General features: G+C 38.2%; 1 protein-coding gene across 2 annotated transcripts in view; it reads left to right on the forward strand.

Annotated features, from left to right (window-relative positions):
* The window catches only part of AP3S1 (adaptor related protein complex 3 subunit sigma 1), a 76,862-nt gene that overhangs the window by 19,141 nt on the left and 34,376 nt on the right, over positions 1–23,345 (forward strand). For both annotated transcript variants that reach the window (XM_055435512.2, XM_055435511.2), the window contains exons 2-3: positions 13,116–13,207; positions 16,800–16,911. In XM_055435512.2, coding sequence (XP_055291487.1) covers positions 13,116–13,207; positions 16,800–16,911 — 204 coding nt within the window. The remainder of the gene's footprint in view (positions 1–13,115; positions 13,208–16,799; positions 16,912–23,345) is intronic.

Consider the following 23,345-nt stretch of genomic DNA (forward strand, 5'->3'; position numbering starts at 1 on the left):
CAGGGTCTTTTCCAATGACTTAGCTCTTTGCATCAGGTGGCCAAAGTATTGGAGCTTCAGCTTCAGCATCAGTCCTTCCAATGAATATTTAGGGTTGATTTCCTTTAGGATTAACTGGTTTGATCTCCTTGCAGTCCAAGGGACTCTCTAGAGTCTTCTCCAGCACCATGGTTGGAAAGCATCGGTTCTTTGGCACCGCTTTTTTATTGTTGAGCTCCCACATTCATATATGACTACTGAATCCATGAATAGAGGTTGTCTGTATAAGTTTTACTTGAGATGGTCAGGCTAGGCACTTTCACTAGTGTAACAATAGGAACTGCTATAACAGCAGTCTCCCCAGGTCTTCGTGCTTAATACAATAAAGATTTATTTTTAACTCATATTAAGTCTAGTATTAGTGTGGATATTTATTTGTCATTCTTGAGATGGTGTTAGAGGAACTTCTGCATCTAGTTACCATGGAAGATAGTATAGGAATTTTTATGAGTGAGGCTTGGATGGTATATTTTTTAAAAAAAAATTATTGAGATGTAGTTGATTTACAGTGTTGTGCCAGTTTCTGCTATACAGCAAAGTGACTCAGTAATACACATATTCTTTTTTAAAAATATTCTTTTCCATTATTGTTTATCACAGGATATTGAGTGTAGTTCCCTGTGCTATACAGTAGCAGTTTCTTGTTTATCCATTCTATGTGTAATACTTTACCTCTACTAACCCCAAACTCCCAGTAGTTCTCCCCACAACTACCCTCTCCCCTCGGCAAGCACAAGTCTGTTCTCTCTGTCTGTGAGTATGTTTCTGATTTGTAGATAGATTTATTTGCACCGTATTTTAAATTCCACATATGAGTGGTATCATATGCTATTTGTCATTCTCTTTCTGACTTCATTTAGTGTGATAATCTTTGTGAAGTGAAAGTTGCTCAGTTGTGTCTGACTCTTTTGTGACCCCATGGACTATAGAGTCCTTGGAATTTTCCAGGCCAGAATACTGGAGTGGGTAGCCTTATCCAGGGGATCTTCCCAACCCAGAGATCAAACCCAGATCTCCCGTGTTGGAGGCGGATTCTTTACCAGCTGAACTATCATGGAAGGCCCATGATAATTTTTAATCACATCTATGTTTCATTTATTTTTATGGCTGAGTAGTATTCTATTGTATATATGTACCACATCTTTATCCATTCATCTGTTTGTGTCCTGGCTATTGTAAATAGTGCTGCTATGAACATAGGGATACATGTATCTTTTCAAATTATAGTTTTGTCTGGGTATATACCAGGAGTGGGATTGCTGGATCATATGGTAATTCTATTTTTAGTTTTCTGAGGAACCTCCCGTAAGCTGACTGCACCAACTTACCTTCCCACCAACAGCGTAGGAAGATTCCCTTTTCTCCATACCCTCTCCAGCATTTATTATTTGTAGACTTTTTAATGGTAGCCGTTCTCAGCAGTGTGAAATGATACCTCTTTGAAGTTTTTATTTTCATTTAAGGAAGACATACAGATGGCCAGTATTTTTTTTTAACAGCTGGCTTACCTGGGAGGAAAGAGCTCTATTTTGTAGTATTTGCTATATGGTGTAAGTACTCCGTTGTGGTCAGTTTCATGCTCTCAAGATGATGTAGTGACGTCATGTGACGGAATGCAGAATTTGAAAGAGATATGCACAGTTGACTTTCAGTTGTGCCAGCTCTGGTATAGAATTCTGGGAGCTGACCAAAGTAAAGAACTAGGGATTTTAGCATCTGGCTTTTGACATTTTCTTTATCCCCCTGTTTTCAGTATGGCCAGGTATTTACTTTTATTGCTGCCCTCAGAAATGACCGCACACCTAGTGACTTAAAGATAACACAGATTTACAGGGGCACCTCATCTGATTGTCCTTTGTTTTATCACACTTTAACCCAGATGCTGCATTTTTTACACATCGAAGGTTTGTGGCAGCCCTACCTTGAGCAAGTCTGCTTGCACCAGTTCTTCTAACAGCATTTGCTCACTTGTGTCTCTGTGTCACATTTTGGTAATTCTTGCAATATTTCAGATATTTTCATTATTATTTTCTTTGTTATAATGGTCTGTGAGTGATCATTGATGTCACTGTTGTAAATTTTTGGGAGTTCCACAAACCACATACATATACAAGAGCAAACCAAATGTATGTGTTCTGACTGCTCCACTGACCAGCCAGTCCCCTTCTGTCCCCCACTTCCTGGGCCTCCCTGTTTCCTGAGATACAGCAGCTTTGAAATTAGAGCAGTTAATGACCTGATAGTAGTCTATAAGTTGTTCAAGTGAAAGGAGGAGTCCCACATCTCTCACTTTAAATCAAAAGCAAGATGTGGTTAGGCTTAGTGAGGAAGGCATGTTGAAAGCTAAGGTAGGCTAAAAGCTTGGCCTCTTGCACCAAACAGATAGCCAAACTGTGTGTGCAAAGGAAACATTCTTGAAGGAAATTAAAAGTACTATTGTAGCACACGAATGATAAGAAAGTGAAACAGCCTTACTGCTGATATGGAGAAAGTTTCAGTGGTCTGAATAGAAGGTCAAACCAGCTACAACATTCCTTTAAGCCAAAGCCTAATCCAGAGCATGACTTTAATTCTTCAGCTCTGAAGGCTAACAGAGGTAAGGATGCTGCAGAAGATAAGTTTGAAACTGGCAGAGGTTTATTCATGATGTTTAAGGAAAGAAACCTTAGTTACATGAAAGTGCAAGATGAAACAGCAAGTGCCAATATAGAAACTACATTGAGTTATTCAGAAGAATCAAGATGATGAACGAAGGTGACTGTACTAAACAACAGATTTTCCGTGTAGACAGAACATCCTTCTATTCGCTGGTGACTTTCCTTTGAAGCCATTGCTCATTTCAGTTCAGTCGCTCAGTCGTGTCCGACTCTCCACAACCCCATGAATCACAGCACGCCAGGCCTCCCTGTCCATCACCAACTCCCGGAGTTCACTCAAACTCATGTCCACAGAGTCGGTGATGCCATCCAGCTATCTCATTCTCTGTCATCCCCTTCTCCTCCCGCCCCCAACCTTTCCCAGCATCAGAGTCTTTTCCAGTGAGTCAACTCGTCGCATGAGGTGGCCAAAGTATTGCAGTTTCAGCTTTAGCATCAGTCCTTCCAATGAACACCCAGGATTGATCTCCTTTAGAATGGACTGGTTGGATCTCCTTGCAGTCCAAGGGACTCTCGAGTCTTCTCCAACACCACAGTTCAAAAGCATCAATTCTTCGGTGATCAGCTTTCTTCACAGTCCAACTCTCACATCCATACATGACCACGGGAAAAACCATAGCCTTGACTAGACGGACCTTTGTTGGCAAAGTAATGTCTCTGCTTTTCAATATACTATCAAGGTCGGTCATAACTTTCCTTCCAAGGAGTAAGCGTCTTTTAATTTCATGACTGCAGTCAGCTTCTGCAGTGATTTTGGAGCCCAAAAAAATAAAGTCTGACAACTGTTTCCACTGTTTTTCCATCTATTTCCCATGAAGTGATGGAACCAGATGCCATGATCTTTGTTTTCTGAATGCTGAGCTTCAAGCCAACCCTTTCACTCTCCTCTTTCACTTTTCATCAAGAGGCTTTTGAGTTCCTCTTCACTTTTCTGCCATCAGGGTGGTGTCATCTGCATATCTGAGGTTATTGATATTTCTCCCGGCAATCTTGATTCCAGCTTGTGCTTCTTCCAGCCCAGTGTTCCTCATGATGTACTCTGCATATAAGTTAAATAAGCAAGGTCATTTACCGTTCCCCAAATCCCAGGGCCCTTAAGAATCACGCTAATATTATGCTAAAATTGTGCTACTCTGCTTGTGCTCTGTAAATGGAACAACGAAGCCGGATGAGAGCACATCCACGGTTTTCTGAATTTATTTTAAGCCCGCTATTAAGACCTCCTGCTCATAAGATTCCTTTCAAAATATTATTGCTCACTGACAATGCAGGTGGTCACCCAAGAGCTGTGGTGAAGATATACGAGATTCATGTCATTTTCATGCTTGCTAATACAGTATCCATTCTACAGGCCACAGATTAAGGACTCATTTTGACTTTCAAGTCTTCTACTTTAAAAAATATATTTTGTAAGGCTATAGCAGCCACAGGCAGTGATTCCTCTGATAGATGTGGACAGTCAATTGGAAACCTTTAGGGAAGGGTTCACCATTCTAAATGCTATTAAGAGCATTTATGATTCATGAGAAGAGGTGCTAATATCAACATTCACAGGAGATAGAAGTTGATTCCAACCTTTGTGAATGACTTGCAGGGGAGGGATTCAAGACTCCAGTGGAGACAGTAATTGCAGATGTGGTAGATATAGCAAGAGAACCAGAATTAGGAGCAGAGCCTGAGGATGTGAATGCAGAGTTCCAAAGAATAGCGAGAGAGATAAGAAAGCCTTCCTCAGCAATCAATGCAAAGAAATAGGGGAAAACAATAGAATGGGAAAGACTAGAGATCTCTTCAAGAAAATTAGGGATACCAAGGGAACATTTCATGCAAAGATGGGCTCAATAAAAGACAGAAATAGTATGGATTTAACAGAAGCAGAAGAAATTAAGAAGAGATGGCAAGATTACACAGAACTATACAAAAAAGATCTTGATGGCTCGGATTACCATGATGGTGTGATCACTTACCTAGAGCCTGACATCCTGGAAGGTGAAGTCGAGAGGGCCTTAGGAAGCATCACTACAAACAAAGCTAGTGGTGGTGATGGAATTCCAGCTGAGCTGTTTCAAATTCTAAAAGATGATGTGTTGAAGTGCTGCACTCAGTATCCCAGCAAATTGGGAAAACTCAACAGTGGACACAAGACTGGAGAAGGTCAGTTTTCATTCCAGTGCCAAAGAATGTTCAAACTACCACACAATTGCACTCATTTCACACGCTAGCAAAGTAATGCTCAAAATCCTCCAAGCTAGGCTTCAACAGTACTGGAACCAAGAACTTCCAGATGTACAAGCTGGATTTAGAAAAGGCAGAAGAACCAGAGATCAAATTGCCAACATCTGCTGGATCATAGAAAAAGCAAGAGAATTCCAGAAAAACATCTACTTCTGTTTCATTGACTTCACTAAAGCCTTTGACTGTGTAGATCACAACAAACTGTGGAAAATTCTTCAAGAGATGGGAATACCAGACCACCTTACCTGCCTCTTAAGAAATCTGTATGCAGATCAAGAAGCAACAGTTAGAACTGGACATGGAACAACAGACTGTTTCCAAATTGGGAAAGGAGTACGTCAAGGCTGCATGTTGTCACCCTGCTTATTTAACTCATATGCAGAGTACATCATGCAAAATGCTGGGCTGGTTGAAGCACAAACTGGAATCAAGATTGCCAGGAGAAATATCAACAACCCCAGATAGGCAGATGATACCACCCTTCTGGCAGAAAGCAAAGAGGAAATATTTTTTCTTCTTGATGAAGGTGAAAGAGGAAAGTGAAAATGCTGGGTTAAAACTCAGCATTCAAAAAATTAAGATCATGACATCTGGTCCCATCACTTCATGGCTAATAGAAGGGGAAACAATGACAGACTATTTTCTTGGGCTCCAAAATCACTGGGGACAGTGACTGCAGCCATGAAATTTAAAAGATGCTTGCCCCTTTGAAGAAAAGCTATGGCAAACCTAGACAGTATTAAAAGCAGAGACATTGCTTTGCCAACAAAGGTCTGTGTAGTCAGAGCTATGGTTTTTACAGTAGTCATGTATGGGTGTGAGAGTTGGACGTAAAGAAGGCTGACCACTGAAGAATTGATGCTTTCAAATTGTGGTGTTGGAGAAGACTCTTGAGAGTCCCTTGGACTGCAGGGAGATCAATCCTACATTAAATCAATCCTGAGTATTCTTTGGAAGAACTGATGCTGAAGCTGAAACTCCAGTACTTTGGCCACCTGATGTGAAGAGCCGACTCATTGGAAAAGACCCTGATGCTGGGAAAGATTGAAGACAACAGGAGAAGGGGACAACAGAGGACTAGTTGGTTGGATGGCATCACTGACTCAGTGGACATGAGTGTGAGCAAGCTCAGGGAGATGGTGAAGGACAGGCTTGGCGTGCTGCAGTCCGTGGGGTTGCAAAGAGTTGGACGCGACCGAGTCACTGAACAACAACGATATGATAGAACTTGAACAGATGAGGAGTTGCTTCATAATGATGAGCAAAGAAATGGTTTTTTGAGATAGAATCTACTCCTGGTGGGGATGCTGTAAAGAGTATTGTTAGGACAACAAAGGACTTAGAATAATTTGTAAGTTTAGTTGATAAAGCAGTTGTAGGCTTTGAGAGGACTGACTCCAGTTTTGAAAGAAATTTTCCTGTGGGCAAAATACTGTCAAGCAGCACTGCATGATTTCTCCTTTATGAAAGGAAGAGTCCATTGATGTGGCAAACTGCATTGTTGATTTATATTAAGAAATTGCCATAGTCACCCAAACCTTCAGCACCCACCACCCTGATCAGTCAGCAGCCATCGAGGCAAGACCTTCCACCAGCAAAAAGATTATGATTCAGGAAAAGCTCAGATGATGGTTAACATTTTTTAGCAATAAAGTATTTAATTAAGGTATGTACTTTTTTTAATACATAATCCTGTTGAATACTTAGTAGCCTACATTATAGAATAAACATAACTTTTTTATGAACTGGGTAACCAAAAATTTTGTTACTTTTTATTGCTGTACTGTAGTCTGGAACCAAACCTTCAGTATTTCCAGGGTATGCCTTTATATGTACCACATTTTATTTTATCTGTGCATGGACACTTAGGTTGTTTTCATGTATTGGTTATTGTGTATAATGCTCAGATGAACATGAGAATGCTTTTATCTTTTCAAGTTAGTATTTTCATTTTCTTCAGATAAAAACTTGGAAGTGAAATTGCTGGATCATGTGGTCGTTCTGTTTTCACTTTTCTGAGGAACCTCCATACTGGTTTTCATAGCAGCTGCACCAGTTTACACTCCCATCAGCATTGCACCATGGTTGCCTTCTCTCCACCTCCCCACCAACACTTGAGCATCTTTATTATAGTCATTCTGACAGGTGTGAAGTGATGCTTCATTGTGGTTTTAGTTTGTATTTCCCTGATGATTACTGGTATTGAGCATCTTTTCATGTACCTTGTGGCCATCTGTATGTCTTCTTTGGAAAAGTCTATTTATATTTTCTGTCCTAAGGTTTAAAATTAGGATTGTTTGGATTTTTTTTTTTTTTTTGCTATTCAGTTGTGTGGAGTCTTTATAAAATCTTTTGAGTATTAACCTCTGATCACATATATGGCTTGCAGACATTTTCTTCCATTCAGTGGGTTACCTATTTTGTGGATGGTTTTTGTTGCTATAGAGAAACTTTTTAGTTTGTTGTATTCCAAGTCTTACTTTTGCCAAGTTATTTTTCTGTTGGAATTTTTATCTTTTTCTTGCTGGCATTTAAGTATTTTTTTGTGTTAGATACTATTCCTTTTGTCGGTTTTATGTATTGTAGAAATGTTTGTCATGTTTGTAGCTCTCTTAATTCTTTTTGTGATGTCACTTCAGCATTAAAAGTGCTTACTTTTGATGTGATCAAATTTGCAAACCTTTTTCTTTGTAGTTACCATTTCCTTTATAGTTATCGTTTGTGTCTTGTTTAAAAGTCCAACACTATTACAATGTTATAAAGATATTCTTCTGTATTATATGTTTAGATTTTTGTAGCTTCATCATTGACCCTTTTTTTAGCTTTAAACTTTTAATTTTGTATTGGGGTATAGCCAGTTAACAGTGTTGTGGTAGTTTCAGGTGAACAGCGAAGGGACTCAGCCATACATATACATGGGTCTATTCCTTCGAAACCCCCTCCCATCTATCCGTTCCGTCGCTCAGTCGTGTCCGACTCTGTGCGACCCCGTGAACTGTAGCCTACCAGGCTTCTCCGTCCATGGGATCCTCCAGGCAAGAATACTGGAGTGGGTTACCGTTTCCTTCTCCAGGGGACTTCCCGACCCAGGGATCGAACCCCGGTCTCCCGCATTGGAGGCAGACGCTTTAACCTCTGAGCCACCAGGGAAGCCCCCCTCCCATCTATACTGGTGTGTAACAGTGAGCAGAGTTGCGTGTGCTATGCAGTAGGGCCTTGTTGGTATCCACTTTAAATACAGCAGTGTGTACATGACCTTCCCAAACTCCCTAATCATCCCTTTCTCCCTTCCTTCCTTCCCTTCAACCTTGGTTTCGGTTTCTAAGTTTGTAAGCCTCTTTCTGTTTTGTCAGTGAGTTCACTGGTATCATTTCTTTACCGATTCCACATGGAAGCGATGTCGTATAATACTTTTGCCCTGACTGACTTCACGCAGTGTCACACGCTCTAGGTCCATCCATGTTGCTGCAAATGGTATTTCATTCTTTTTAATGGCTGAGTAATATTCCATTGTGTATATGTACCACATCTTCTTTATCCGTTCCTCTGTTGATGGACTTTTAGGTTGCACTGACATTTATTTTAATCAATCTTGGATTGATTTTTGAGTATAATATGAGAGCTAGAAGTTCATTGTATTGGAACAAAACCAAAAATTTTTGTCCTGGGACCATTTATGAAAATGCCCTTCCATCCCTGCTAATCCATAGTGTGTATTATGTTTAAAATTAAATTATTATAGTTATGTGTGGGTGTGCTTCTGGCTCCATCAGTCATTTTCCCTATTTCTGCACCAGTATGTTATCTTAATTACTGTGGCTTTATAATAATTCTTACCTGGTCAGCAGGTCCTCTTGTATTCTACTTGAGAGTGTCTGGTTATTCCAGCCCTCGGTTCTCATATATAAATCATATTTCGAGTCATAATCAGGTTTTCAAGTTTATCTCCCACACCCATGTTGAAATTTTGATTAGAATTACCTTAAGTCTTCGGAGCATTTTGGGGAGTTTGAGCATCTGTATAATATTGGCTCATTCAGTCTATAAGCATTATACATATTTTCATTTATTTAGATCTTCTTTAACTTTTTCCAGTAAAGTTTTACATTTTTTCTTGCAATTTTTTTGTTTCCATTACTCCTAGGCGATGCATGGTTTTTGATGGTATCTTTTTAAAATTACATTTTGCAACTCATTCTTGCAGAAGTTTAGAATGGCAAAGATTTTTATGTAATGTCTTTGTGTTCTTATTATAACTTTATTAATTGTATCACTTCTGTGTAAATTATGTTAGATTTCCTGTGTGGAAAATCTTTTTATCTGTGAATGACAGTTGTGTTTCTTCCTCTGAAAATAAGCCTTTGAAATCTGTTAATCATTTCCATGATTTTCTTTATAGTTTTATTTTTATCACCCTCAAATTTTTGTAAGACATAATGTTTAGTTTTTCATGGTTTTGAATTTTATACTAATGGAGTGATTACATATTATTCTGGTACTTGCTTTCCTCCCTTCAGTTCAGTTCAGTTCAGTTCAGTCGCTCAGTCGTGTCTGACTCTTTGCGACCCCATGAATCACAGCACGCCATGCCTCCCTGTCCATCACCAACTACCGGAGTTCACTCAAACTCATGTCCATCGAGCTGGTGATGCCATCCAGCCATCTCATCCTCTGCCGTCCCCGTCTCCTCCTAGCATCAGACTCTTTTCCAGTGAGGCAGCTCGTCGCATGAGCTGGCCAAAATATTGGAGTTTCAGCTTCAGCATAAGTCCTTCCAATGAACACCCAGGATTGATCTCCTTTAGAATGGACTGGTTGGATCTTCTTGCAGTCCAAGGGACTCTCAAGAGTCTTCTCCAACACCACAGTTCAAAAGCATCAATTCTTCGGCGCTCAGCTTTCTTCACAGTCCAACTCTCACATCTATACATGACCACGGGAAAAACCATAGCCTTGACTAGATGGACCTTTGTTGGCAAAGTAATGTCTCTGCTTTTTAATATGCTATCTAGGCTGGTCATAACCTTCCAAACAGCAAGCGTCTTTTAATTTCATGGCTGCAATCAGCATCCGAAGTGATTTTGGAGCCCAAAAAAATAAAGTCTGACACTGTTTCCACTGTTTCCCCATCTATTACCCATAAAGTGATGGGACCAGATGCCATGATCTTCGTTTTCTGAATGTTGAGCTTCAAGCCAACCTTTTCACTCTCCTCTTTCACTTTCATCAAGAAGCCTTTGAGTTCCTCTTCACTTTCTGCCATAAGGGTAGTGTCATCTGCATATCTGAGGTTATTGATATTTCTCCCGGCAATCTTGATTCCAGCTTGTGCTTCTTCCAGCCCAGCGTTCCTCATGATGTACTCTGCATAGAAGTTAAATAAGCAGGGTGACAATATACAACCTGGACGTACTCCTTTTCCTATTTGGAACCAGTTTGTTGTTCCATATACAGTTCTGACTGTTTCTTCCTGACCTGCATACAGGTTTCTCAAGAGGCAGGTCACGTGGTCTGGTATTCCCATCTCTTTCAGAATTTTCCACAGTTTATTGTGATCCACACAGTCAAAGGCTTTGGCATAGTGAAGCAGAAATAGATGTTTTTCTGGAACTCTGTTGCTTTCTCCATGATCCAGCAGATGTTGGCAATTTGATCTCTGGTGCCTCTGCCTTTTCTAAAACCTGCTTGAACATCTGGAAGTTCACGATTCACATATTGCTGAAGCCTAGCTTGGAGAATTTTGAGCATGACTTTACTAGCATGTGAGATGAGTGCAATTGTGCGGTAGTTTGAGCATTCTTTGGCATTGCCTTTCTTTGGGGTTGGAATGAAGACTGACCTTTTCCAGTCCTGTGGCCACTGCTGAGTTTTCCAAATTTGCTGGCATATTGAGTGCAGCACTTTCACAGCATCATCTTTCAGGATTTGAAATAGCTCAATTGGAATTCCATCACCTCCACTAGCTTTGTTCGTAGTGATGCTCTCTAAGGCCCACTGACTTCACATTCCAAGATGTCTGGTTCCAGGTGAGTGATCACACCATCGTGATTATCTTCGTCATGAAGATCTTTTTTGTACAGTTCTTCTGTGTATTCTTGCCACCTCTTCTTAATATCTTCTGCTTCTGTTAGGTCCATACCATTTCTGTCCTTTATCAAGCCCATCTTTGCATGAAATGTTCCCTTGATATCTTTAATTTTCTTGAAAAGATCTCTTCTTTTTCCTGTTCTGTTGTTTTCCTCTATTTCTTTGCATTGATCGCTGAGGAAGGCTTTCTTATCTCTCCTTGCTATTCTTTGGAACTCTGCATTCAGATGCTTATATCTTTCCTTTTCTCCTTTGCTTTTCCCTTCTCTTCTTTTCACAGCTATTTGTAAGGCCTCCTCAGACAGCCATTTTGCTTTTTTGCATTTCTTTTCCATGGGGATGGTCTTGGTCCCTGTCTCCTGTACAGTGTCACGAACCTCTGTCCAGAGTTCATCAGGCACTCTATCTATCAGATCTAGTCCCTTAAATCTATTTCTCACTTCCACTATATAATCATAAGGGATTTGATTTAGGTCATATCTGAATGGTCTAATGGTTTTCCCTACTTTCTTCAATTTAAGTCTGAATTTGGCAATAAGAATTTGGCAATTTCCTCCCTTACTGTAGACTAAATTGTGTACCTCCTATATTTACTTGCTGAAGCCCAAACCCTCAATTTGATGTTATTTGGGGTTAGGACTTTGGAACTTAATTAGGTTTAGATGAGATGATGACCGTGGGGCCCTCATGATGTGATTAGTGCCCTTATCAGAAGAGATACCAGAGAGCCTATTCTTGCTGTTTCTCCCCATAAGGTCATGTAAGAATGCAGTGAGCAGGTGGTTGTCTTCAAGCCAAAAAGATACCACTCACCAGAAACCGGCTATCCTGGCACCTCAGTCTTAAACCTTAGCCCCCAGAATTGTGAAAAAATACATTTCTGTTAGTTAAGTCATCAGTTTGTGGTTGTTTTTTTAATGGCAACTTGAGCTCTGGTAACTCCTTTTTTCCACATTAATTTTTTGAGAATCATTCATATTGGTGGGTATAATTTACCTATTTAATTTTTACTTCTTATAGGATTCCATTATATAAGCATACTGTAAATTATGTGATTGGTGAACATTTTCAGCTTTTTGTTGTCGTTATGGTGCCTTTATGAACATTCTTCTATGTGTTTCTTGGTATACAGGTTAAGAATGTATTATGTACATGTACTTGTCAATATTCTACTGTTTTTGACCTTCAAAAAGAATGGTTTCATATGGGTTAGCGTTGTACCTAAGAGTAGAGTGATGAATTATAGAACTTCTTGCCTGAGTGGTTATACCATTTACCTTTCCACTGGTAGGACGAGAATTTCTTTGGCTCCATATCTTTGTCAGCGTTTGATATTGTCATACTTTTATATTTTTGCTCATATGGTACATGTTGAGTTATTTCATTGTTACCTTAATTTTTATTTCACTTCATAACTAATGAGGTTTAGCATCTTTTCATTTGTTTATGGACCATCATATATTCTTTCCTGGGACATTTCTTGTTCATGATTTTGCCCAGTTTTATATTGCAGTGTTTGAGAAGCTGATTCTTTTTTTACTGGGATGTGAATTGCTTGGTGAATTTAATAAATATTTATTGAGTCAATTCTTGGTTTTAAGCTGTGCTTACATAAAGATAAGTAAGCTGGATAAACTCTTACCTGAGTTTGTACTTAAACTTACTTAATTGAGAGCACCAAACTTCTGTTCTTTCTTCTGTTAAAATATAGATTAGGTCCATGAATTGTTTATGACACTCTCTTTGTTTCAGTGTACCCATTTGCACAATGTACTTTGACTAGTTGATATCCAGTTTCCCTTTTACCAGTGTCTATACTTCATGTGTCTTATATTTTTCTTGTTGGTTTTTGAAGCTGAGAAATAAGTTTTATTATACTGAAAAATATTAAGTGCTGATTTTCTGTTATGTTTTTCCTTTTTGTTTTTAATTTTAAAATATTGGGTTTTGTTTCTATTAAGATATAGTAGGTTAGTTCTCCAAGGACTCTACCCTTAGGTGAATTTCCCAGACAGATTACTCTTTTATTTTCAAATTCTTATAAAACTGTTAAACCTAGAAATTGGACTCTAACATATATGAATTATTCTTTCTCAGAGTGAAGATACACAACAACAAATCATCAGGGAGACATTCCATTTGGTATCTAAGAGAGATGAAAATGTTTGTAATTTCCTAGAAGGAGGATTGTAAGTAAAACATTTCATGGACATTTCTAATCTTTGACTGTATGAGTAGAGTATCACTGTTTAATTGTTTTATTGTAAAATTTCCTGATTTGATTAATTGGATCAGGGTGATTAATTGCCTCTTATATTAGCTATAAATCTAACTTAAATAATTTTTAAAATACTTAATCTTTTTCTTTTAAAATTTTTATAAAGGCATTTTTTATAAAGGTAATACGTTCACATGGCAAAAATTCAAACAGAAATATAAAATATAAACCAAGTCTTCCTCCTCCAACTTTAGTCCTTCTTCCCAGTTTCTTGTGTATCCTTCTAGAAAATTAGTTTTGCGCTGCTACTGCTGCTGCTAAGTCACTTCAGTCGTGTCGGACTCTGTGCGACCCCATAGACAGCAGCCCACCAGGCTTCCCCGTCCCTGGGATTCTCCAGGCAAGAACACTGGAGTGGGTTGCCATTTCCTTCTCCAGTGCATGAAAGTGAAAAGTGAAAGTGAAGTCGCTCAGTCGCGTCTGACTCTTAGCAACCCCATGGACTGCAAGCTACCAGGCTCCTCCGCCAAATGTAAGGCTTCCCTGGTAGCTCAGCTGGTAAAGAATCACCTGCAATGCAGGAGACCCCAGTTGAATTCCTGGGTCGGGAAGATCCCCTGGAGAAGGGATAGGCTACCCACTCCAGTATTCTTGGGCTTCCCTGGTGGCTCAGACGGTAAAGAATCCACCTGCAGTGTGTGTGACCTGGATTCAATCTCTGGGCCGGGAAGATCCCCTGGAGGAGGGAATGGCAACCCACTCCAGTATTCTTGCCTGGAGAATCCCCATGGACAGAGGAACCAGACAGGCTACAATCCATGGGGTCACAGAGTTGGACACTACTGAGCGACTATACACAGCACATAAAAATATAACGTTAAAAATTTTTACTTACGGGATCACACATGTGTTTTGCTTATCATGTTGCTTGTTTGCACTTACATTTTGAAAAGCTTTACATGTAAACCCATTAGAGCAATCTCATTCTTTTTAAGGACTACAGAGTACCCCTTAGGGTGAATGAACCTGCTTTCATAAAAATTTAGATAGCATCTTTTATATTATGAACAATTCTGAAGTCTGCTTTTCAGATATTATATATGTATGTGTCTAGATAAAATAAGTTCAAATTCGGATAACAGACTTTTCTATTTTTAAAATGAATAAATAAAAATTGCACATAGTTTGCCAACTGTTATAAATTTAAATTAATGGATTTCATGAAAACAGTTTGTTCTTAAATGGTTTCATAGATGTTCCCTTCCATGCTTATATGTTTAATTTCTTACCAGGATATTTCCTCACTGACAATTCAAAAAACTCAACTTTAACTGAGCTTCACTGTGAATAATTAGAAATTAGTCAGAGAAACCTACACTTTAATGTATTTTTAAGGTAGATGATGTGTATTATAAAAAATAGTTTTCTTAATAGAGAATTAATTCATACCTGACCATAAATTACTTTTTATCGTGTAGAAAGTTTACTTGCATTTCTTAAAAGGTTATATCATATTGCACTTAAATTTGCAAATGCAGACCTATGATTTGTAAATTTTGCTGTTAACTCAAGGCCTCCAATTTCATAGTTGATAGATGTACTTGCTTTCTGCTTTTGTATTTTAATTGTACTTCACTTATCTTGCTTGAACTTCTGTAGTTGACTTGTGTTTGCCAGTACCATCATTTCCCTTTATTCCAGTCTCTTGATCTTCTATTCTCATAGGAAGTTTATCACCCAGCACAGTGTACTGCATGTGGTACACGTGCAAGAAATTGATTGATCTAACCAGCGCACTGTTTGAGCCAGAAAGTATGACTTGAATTGGCAACTATTGTTTTCAGCCTTATAAAAAGTAGAAAGCAAGTATTGCGTCAGAAATGGGGCTGCACATCTGCTTTAATCCTGGTGTTGTTACTAACAAGCTGGTTTTCTTGGTTAGGTCACTGAAATTCTTTGTACCTCAGTTTTCTCCTCTTATGTTAAATGAGATATTTGGACTAAGCATTTCTAGAATTCTGTGCTTTTTATATTGTGTGTTACATTCTATACAAGAATTTGAATCGGTATCGTACTATACAGCTTAAAGATGAATTTATAATAAAATTTATTATATTAATATTTTTATTTTCTTTCAGTAATTTTAATTGCCATTTTAAAACTTATAGTTTTTAAGTATTTGGTCTTCTTTTACAGCGGAGCCAAAACAAAAATTTAAGATACATGACTAACCTGCAGATTCAGGATGAGGCCTGCTCTGGGTGCTCTGTCCCTTTCAAGGGTCGAGTGCAAGGGTCGCGTGTGATAAATACAACTCAGGGAACCTTTGAAGTGCTTGTACATAGTTTTAAGTTGCATATCTTTTCTAGATAGTAGGAGTTTTCATTCTTGTCCAAGATAATTTTCATTTTTTGTATTAAAGGATGTAAAGAAATAAATGAGTGTATACTTAAGGAAGTTGTTTCTACAAACTTGTGAATTTAGTATTACTTTTACTGAGTAAGAAATAGGGACTTCCCTGGAGGTCCATGGGTTAAGACTCTGTGCAGGGGCGTGGGTTTGATCCTGGTTGGGGAACTGAGACCCCACAAGCCTCAAAGTGAGGCCAAAGAAAAGAAATAGTTGTTATTTTCCTGTGTCATCGTTGAATGTTCAGTTAGCTCTCATTATGTTTAGCTTTGATTTTTGTAAACTTAGCTATGGAATAGCTAAACTATAGTTAGAAAAATAAAAGGTGTTTATAATGATTCCGTATTTTTAAAATGCTGAAACCCCAATCAGTAAAAAAAAGTATTTGGCAAAAGAATTGAGTATCTCTTAGCTCACTTTTCTTGCTCTTCTACTCCAAAACAAAATGTGCTTTTGAAGAAGAACTTGATAGTAAGTCTGTCCAAAACTGAAGAAGAAATGTCCTTCTTTTTTTTATCTAGTTGATTGTCAGTCTCAAGCTATGTAACTTACTGTGACCTGTAGGATTAAATCTAGTAAGCACTTAAAAATGCCCTACGGACTCATTTCTACCTACTTCTCTGGCCTAATCATGTACTTATCTTTCATTGATTGAAGCTTTCATTTTCTTTCTTGAACATAGATATTTCATTCTTGATGAATTTGCTTTTTTATTAATTTACCTGTGTCTGAAATGCTCATCTTGAAATTTTTCTTATCATTAAATCTCAGCCTCAACATCAACTCTTTTAACTCCCGATCTAAAGTAGCAGCGCTGTCGGTGTGGCATTGTCCTATTTTGGTTCTCTAAGCAGTTCCTTCCACTTAGGTAGTTCCATTTTTTCTTGTTGGCTCATTGCTGCTTACCCACTCTCAGTGCCTGACACATAGCAAGTGCTCAGTACATAACTGAGTGAATGAACTGAGATTAGGCACTGGCATCTTTTACTTGACTTCTCTGAAGATAACAGCCACCTAGTTCACTTGAATGCTGTGTCATTGTTACCTTTCATTTTATAGGAAGTTTTAAAAAAAATTACCAGTTTGCTTGAGTTAACGAAAATGTTTTTCAGTTTGTTTCTATAACATTCCAATTGTTTTGTTTTGTCATTTAGATTAATCGGAGGATCTGACAACAAACTGATTTATAGACATTATGCAACATTATATTTTGTCTTCTGTGTGGATTCTTCAGAAAGTGAACTTGGCATTTTAGATCTAATTCAAGTAAGTTAACACTTGCTTCTGACTGTCTTAAACAACAACTTTGGCATTTTTGTTTTATAAAACTTCTGTGTTCTAACTTTTCTATAGTGATGTTTTGTAAAGTATCCCATGGTAGATGTGGAGTGGGCAAAAGAGGGGTGAGGGATGGAGAAACACACGGACTGGTTTAATCTGATGGGACTGACGACAGCTTACGCCCTCGTGCCTGTTTTCCTGTTCACGTAAGTCACCAGAGGAAGCCCTTCACCACGTGTGTCCAGATCTGGCCCAAACCTGCTCCTTCCTGTCTCCTGCAAGTCTGCCTTAATGTCCCTGTAAACTCAAGGTCATTTATCAGCGAATTCCTTCAGCCTCTTCTATTAATACTGCCTTCATCTTTTTGCTGTCAGTTAAATCTGGCTTCCCTGCTAATAATACCTGCCACCTTCTCAAACAGTAGTTTTCTCTCCTCCTTTCTTCACTTCATTGAGCCTGAAGGGTGTTCTCTTTGCTTTTCATTACTTTTTCTAGACCTTTTTCTCTTCTGAAACATCTCCAGCCTTTATCTCATGTTCTCAAACTGTACCACTTTCTACCCATCCTTTCTGCCCATTGCAGTAACCTCTCACTCCCACTCCCTATTCATGGGAGATTTTATGAAAAACTTGCAGTGGTCTGAGATTTTACTCTACCTGCAAGCTAAAACTACCACGGTTTCATGGATGCTAGCAAAAGATGGAGTGAGGGGAGTGGTGTTTCTGTTGCAGAAACAAAGGACTTTATTACTAACAGCAAAAACAGTAGCCAGAGTGACAGCATTTGCTTTCACTGATTACTCAAGTCCCAGTTCCTACAGTGTGACTCGATAAGGTGTCTTTTTTTAACGGACACTAAGCATGTCTGCCCATGTACTAGAGGAAGAGAATGTCTTCCAAGCAAAGGAAGCGTACCCTTTGCTTTGGAGGGAAACAGTGTCTATTTTCCAAGGCTGTTGGCTATACAAGTTTGCTTGGAAAGTTAATCCACAATAAAGGTAGTTAGTACCTCTGTTCACATGATGTAGAGTAGTGGAAGACCCATGTTGAATTGTCTCCAACAGATACTAGTTCTTAGTTCCTTGACATTCACTCCAGTACTGCTTGTATTATAATTTTTGGTTATTTGAACATTCATGTGGGTAATTTATTCTGTCCACTGGTATCTTCAAACTGAAATTCCTCTTCTCCGATGAACTTTGCCCATTAATCCCACTTCACTACTCACTTCTAGACCTTGTGTTTATCCAGACTTTGGTCCCTCACAGTTTCCACTCTCTGCTGCCATCTCTTATCTTTTTATAACACAGTTTCTATTATTCCAACGGTTCTTTGAGCCTATTGGGACCCTTAGTCCTTTTCTTTGGTTGTTTTTTCTGTTTTTTTTTTTTTTTGGATAAAAATATTTATTGACAGTTTTCTAGCTGTAGTTATATATTCTAAACTATTCAATGTTTATTAATAAATAAATGGCAGTTTTAGAAAAATAGATATATCTAGAAGCCTGTATTCTCTTCCTATGTTTTTTGTCTTTTCAGTGGATCTTTGGGATCTTCCATCTTTTAAATCTATCTTTTTCTCACTGTCCCTGATCCTCCTCTTGTCTTGCTTTCCTTGCCCAGCTTAAATTCCGTGGTCAATCATGATAATCATAGGCTTGCATATACTCAGCTTTTTGCCTATATCCACACATCTGAGGAAAAAAAGATAACCATACATACTGGCCTCACTTTAAATTCATGGTCCCAGACCTTAGTGAGTCCTTAATGCTCCCCAGTAATCATATTGTATTTCCCCGGTCATTTCACTCTCCCACACTCCTAGATGGTGGCTGATACATTCTCCTCCTTTCTCAAACCTCTGGCACTTCTCCAGCATATAGCTTCCTAGTTTGTTAGGCAGCCAGAAGGGAACTTCCACAGACTCTGTATCTGCGTCTTTGTACTCTGTCCTTCTCTGTAAGAGATGAGTGAACTTTGCTCCCAGCTAAGCCAGCTCCCCCACTCATATTCTAGTCCTCTTCCTCCTCATTGCTCTAGTATTTTTCTCTCTTCTGTATCATTTTTTCTTCTCTTTTAGATTATTCCCACTAGTCTATAATGTGTTAATATGTTCTTCCATCTTAAAAGTCCTGTCCCTCCTTCCTTCTCTAGCCACTGCCTTATTTCTTTCCCTCTCCTTATAGCAGAACACTTTAAAAGTGTTTTCTATATGCAGTGTCTTAAATTTTCCTTCTCCCATTCTTTCTTGAACATGTTCTGGTCAGGTTTTTCAGCTCCGCTATTGCTAAATCTAAAGGTGCTTCTCAGCCCTCCTTTACTCAGTCAACATTATTTAGCAGTCTCTTCTTCATGAAATATCTTCTTCACTTGGCTTCTAGGACACCTTACTTGCCTGGTTTGCATCCTACTACTTTTAGTTGCTTCATTTTAGTTTCTTGATCTCTCTCATATCTTTTTTGGCAAAAACTCTGTTGAGTATACAGAATCCACTTAGTATCCTCTGCACTGCCGCCACACGGTCCACGCCACCATCAGCTCTTGCTTGGGTCATTTCAGTAGTTTTCTGACTGGTCTTCTTGCTGCCACTGTCTTTTCCTTTTTGTCTTTTCTTAGTAGAACAGCCAGGGTGATACGGTTCAAATATGTTTGTGTTTTACACTCTTCCATATTGAATTCTCCAATGGCTTCCCCTCTCACTCACAGTAAAAGCCAAATTCCTTATAAATGACCCGTGAGTCACAGAATCTGACTCTCCTCCCTGTGCCTTATTACTTACCTCCATTTTCTAGTCTTTTCCCCTTTGCTTCACCCACCCTGGCCTCCGTGTTCCTCAGATACACCAGCTGTGCTTTTACGTCACGACTTTGTACTTGCTGATCTTCCTACCTGTATTGTTCGCCCATCATTGATTACTATTTTGATATTATTGCTGATCTTAATGGATATGAAAGCATGGTTGTTACTGCTCAGATGGGAATTAAAAACCAAATATCCTTTGTCATTTCTGAAGTCTATCATGTATTTATGAAAAGTGGAAGCTATGTCTTGTGTTTTGCAAAACTTTTTAGCCATGACTATTTGAAGTGTTGGTAATATGTCTTGATCCAAAATGAAATACAGAGAAAAGAATTTCAGGAGAATTGTGTTATCTTTCCATTTCTAATGTAGACTTGAGCTGTTTTTATAAGAAGATCCTATTGAGTTATTACATGTTGATCTATTATGTCACAAAAAAAGAAACTGTAATTTGCCTTACAGAGATGGGCTCTGTCAACTCCCTTGAGCATGTTGGAAGTTCTGTAGTTACTGTCTTGCCCCTGTGGTTATTACAGATCTTTAAAGAAGAGGGAGTGCTAAGCATGCACAAGTTAGTCATTTTAAAACACATTGGTTGAGTGGACAGAATGGAAGGGAGTAGCTTATTGTTTCTGCTTCTGCCTCATGAAACAAACAGCTTTTCAGGGCTTATTTAGAACTGATTTTCTGGCCTTGTTCATCGTCTAGTTTTGAGAAAGGCAAGTGTAATACACGTGAAAATGGAAAATTATACAAATCAAGAGAGTTTAGATCAAAACCTCTTGGTTTTATATTTTTGTTCGAGAACGGGTCAAGAAAACTTAATCAACATCAATATGTGATGACTAAATACATGTTTCATTGTGGGTTTTTGAATATTAAAAACGATACAATTCAAATGATCGTTGGGCACTTATATTAGTACTTTTATGCCAAGATTTTGTGTTTCTAAGGTACCAGTGTGTTTTGTCAGATTTGACTTTTTATCTTGTATAAAATCTGAAAGAAGGACTTGTTAGTACCTTCCGTGTGAGATTTATACCAGCATGCCACCAAGCTGAATGATCAGCTTCTGTTTTCTTTTAATTCTTTCTTAGTCAGGGCGGAAGGTGGCCTTTTTTTTCTTCTTTTGTGTGCCTTTTTAGTGTGATATTGACTGCAATATAATCCAGTCTCAGAGTTGTAACCTAGCCTTTTTGAAGGCCTTTCTGTTGTAGCATGTCTTCATTGGAACTGTTGAAATATTTACACAGAATGAGAATAGGACTTCATTAAATATTCATGTTGGTTGTTTGAGTTATTTATAAGCAGAGTGTCCTCAATTAATCTAGTATGCCATGCTGATAATGGAGGCATAAAAATTTACTCAATAATCCCAAATTTTGTAACAGCTTTCTGCTACATGATGTCACATGTAGCAGTTATTCAGTGTCAACCTTGTTCAGTTATAGTTAGGAAGAAATGGAGAATAAGCTGCTAAACTTTTCTCTAAATTTAGAAAGATATGTTTTGGCCTTGGTGTTAGAATATGTATATAAACTAGAGTTCTTATATATATAGCATCTGTCAGTTCTGTAGTACTGACTGTTACTGACTTTTGTGAAGTTATTTTACTTATTGCTATTAATGTTAATTTAATATGATAGTGAGGAAGTCATTTAATGCTTACAGACCTTGAATTTTTTTCAGTTGTAAAATATGCTTATTTCAGTATACTACCTATAGACCTCATGAGTTGTTAGAAATATCAGTCAATTAAAGCATGCTGGTAATGATTAAAACCATTCAGGCCCTGCTTGTACTTTGGGCAAGTTATTTAACCTCTTTAACCCTGATTTTGCTTGTCTGCAAAATAGGGGTAATAATAATAATAACTCATAGAATAGGTGAAAGCATTAAAAAAATATATAGTGTACGTGAAGCCTGTTGCTAAATGACTGACTTATAGCAGTCATTTTTTTTAGCTGACATTATTGTTAAAGTATATATTTATGAGGATAGTGTATAAAATATTATTTCATTAGTACACAAACTGAATTGGGTAAAGAAGTCATTTTTCTTTTTCATTTTTACAAGAATTTGGGCTTCTTTTTATCCTATATGGTTTTAGGTGACTTCTTAGGAGGGATTCTGCATTGTGATAGAGTTATGTAGTAGGGATAGGCATAATTGAGGAAACTTTTATAAGCCAAAAATACTCCGCTGAAGATTCTGTGGTCTTTGTGCTGTCACGTAGGAAGCTGTGCTGATGTAGATACTACTACACGTGGAATAGTATGCCAACGGAGGGCTCACACCTTCCACCACATCATTGTTCTCTTATTACAAAGGTCAGCTTCATTGAAAGCATCCTAGTCCATAGGGCGGCATATACATTACTTAAGCTTTGAGCTGTGTATGTTGAGGTGCCACCTGTTTTTAAGAATTGTCTGGGAAACCTAACTGACCAGCTCTTCAGGACTGTGGGAAGTTGAAACTTCCCTGTTGAGGACTGAGAAGGATAAACCCCTGGTTCCGCAGGTGAATTCTGGTGCAGTTCCTCCTGCTGGAGAAAGAGGGAACCGTGGCACGATTTGTTTCTTTTCTGGGCATTCCACAGTGAACACCCAGGATCATTTTAGGAAAATTCTACTTGTTCCACCAGACCATGTTACCAGAGTATTAGAAATTTCTGTTTTTAATAAGACTTGTTTTTTATGTATGTAGGAAACCAAAAAATAGTTCTGTAAACAATTTGAATCGACACTGTTAGGGTGATTCAGCATTCCTAAAATCCTTTTCCTATGGTTGAAAATTCTAATTTATAATAATTGAAGTAATGCACTTTTCAGTTATTTCCATTGCTTCTTCTTCATGATAAATCCAGGTGTCAAATTTGATGATGCTCCCTGTTCTATGGAGAAGGAAATGGCAACCCATTCTAGTACCCTTGCCTAGAAAAGCCCTTGGACAGAGGAGCATGATAGGCTACAGTCTGTGGGGTTGCAAAGAGTTGGACATGACCGAGCGACTTCACTTTACGTTTCCCTATTCTAATTTACATGTTTTATTGACCTCTCGTCAGTCCCCTTGGGAGGCATTATAGTGTCAAGTTCGTGTTTGGAGTTCGATGGTATGGGCTTAAGTATTGGTTATGTCATCTAACAGTTCTGTAACTTTGAGTAAATTACTTAGTCTTATCCATCCCCAATTTTCTTGTCTGTCGATGCTAATATCCATACCTGCCTTTCCAGCATTGTGATAAGAATTGGAGCTAGTGTATATAAAGTAGTCAGCCCAGGGCCCGGAATGTAGCAGACACATTGTTATTACTTTATAGTGGTGAAGAACTCAAGTATGTAAAGTCAGAATTTTAGAGCTAGAAGTTAGAATTTATTTTTTTCCCCTTCACAGTTGGATTGAGAGAGAGAAACTCAGCTTATGTTAATATTTTTCTTTGAAATAATATGATTTCTTTGTCAGCATAGAATAGTAGATTTCAGGGGGGATTGGATATATAGGAGAAGAGTACCTTTTCAGCTTGGTTTTTCAAACATTTTTTTCTTTAAAATTAAAAATAAACTTTTCATGTTGAAATTATTTTAGACTTAAAAGAGTGGTAAATATTAATGCAATACAAAGA

This window comes from Moschus berezovskii, chromosome 9 (assembly GCF_049115385.1).
Source record: "Moschus berezovskii isolate FMDL1 chromosome 9, NW_MosBer_1.0, whole genome shotgun sequence".
Lineage (NCBI taxonomy): Eukaryota > Metazoa > Chordata > Mammalia > Artiodactyla > Moschidae > Moschus > Moschus berezovskii.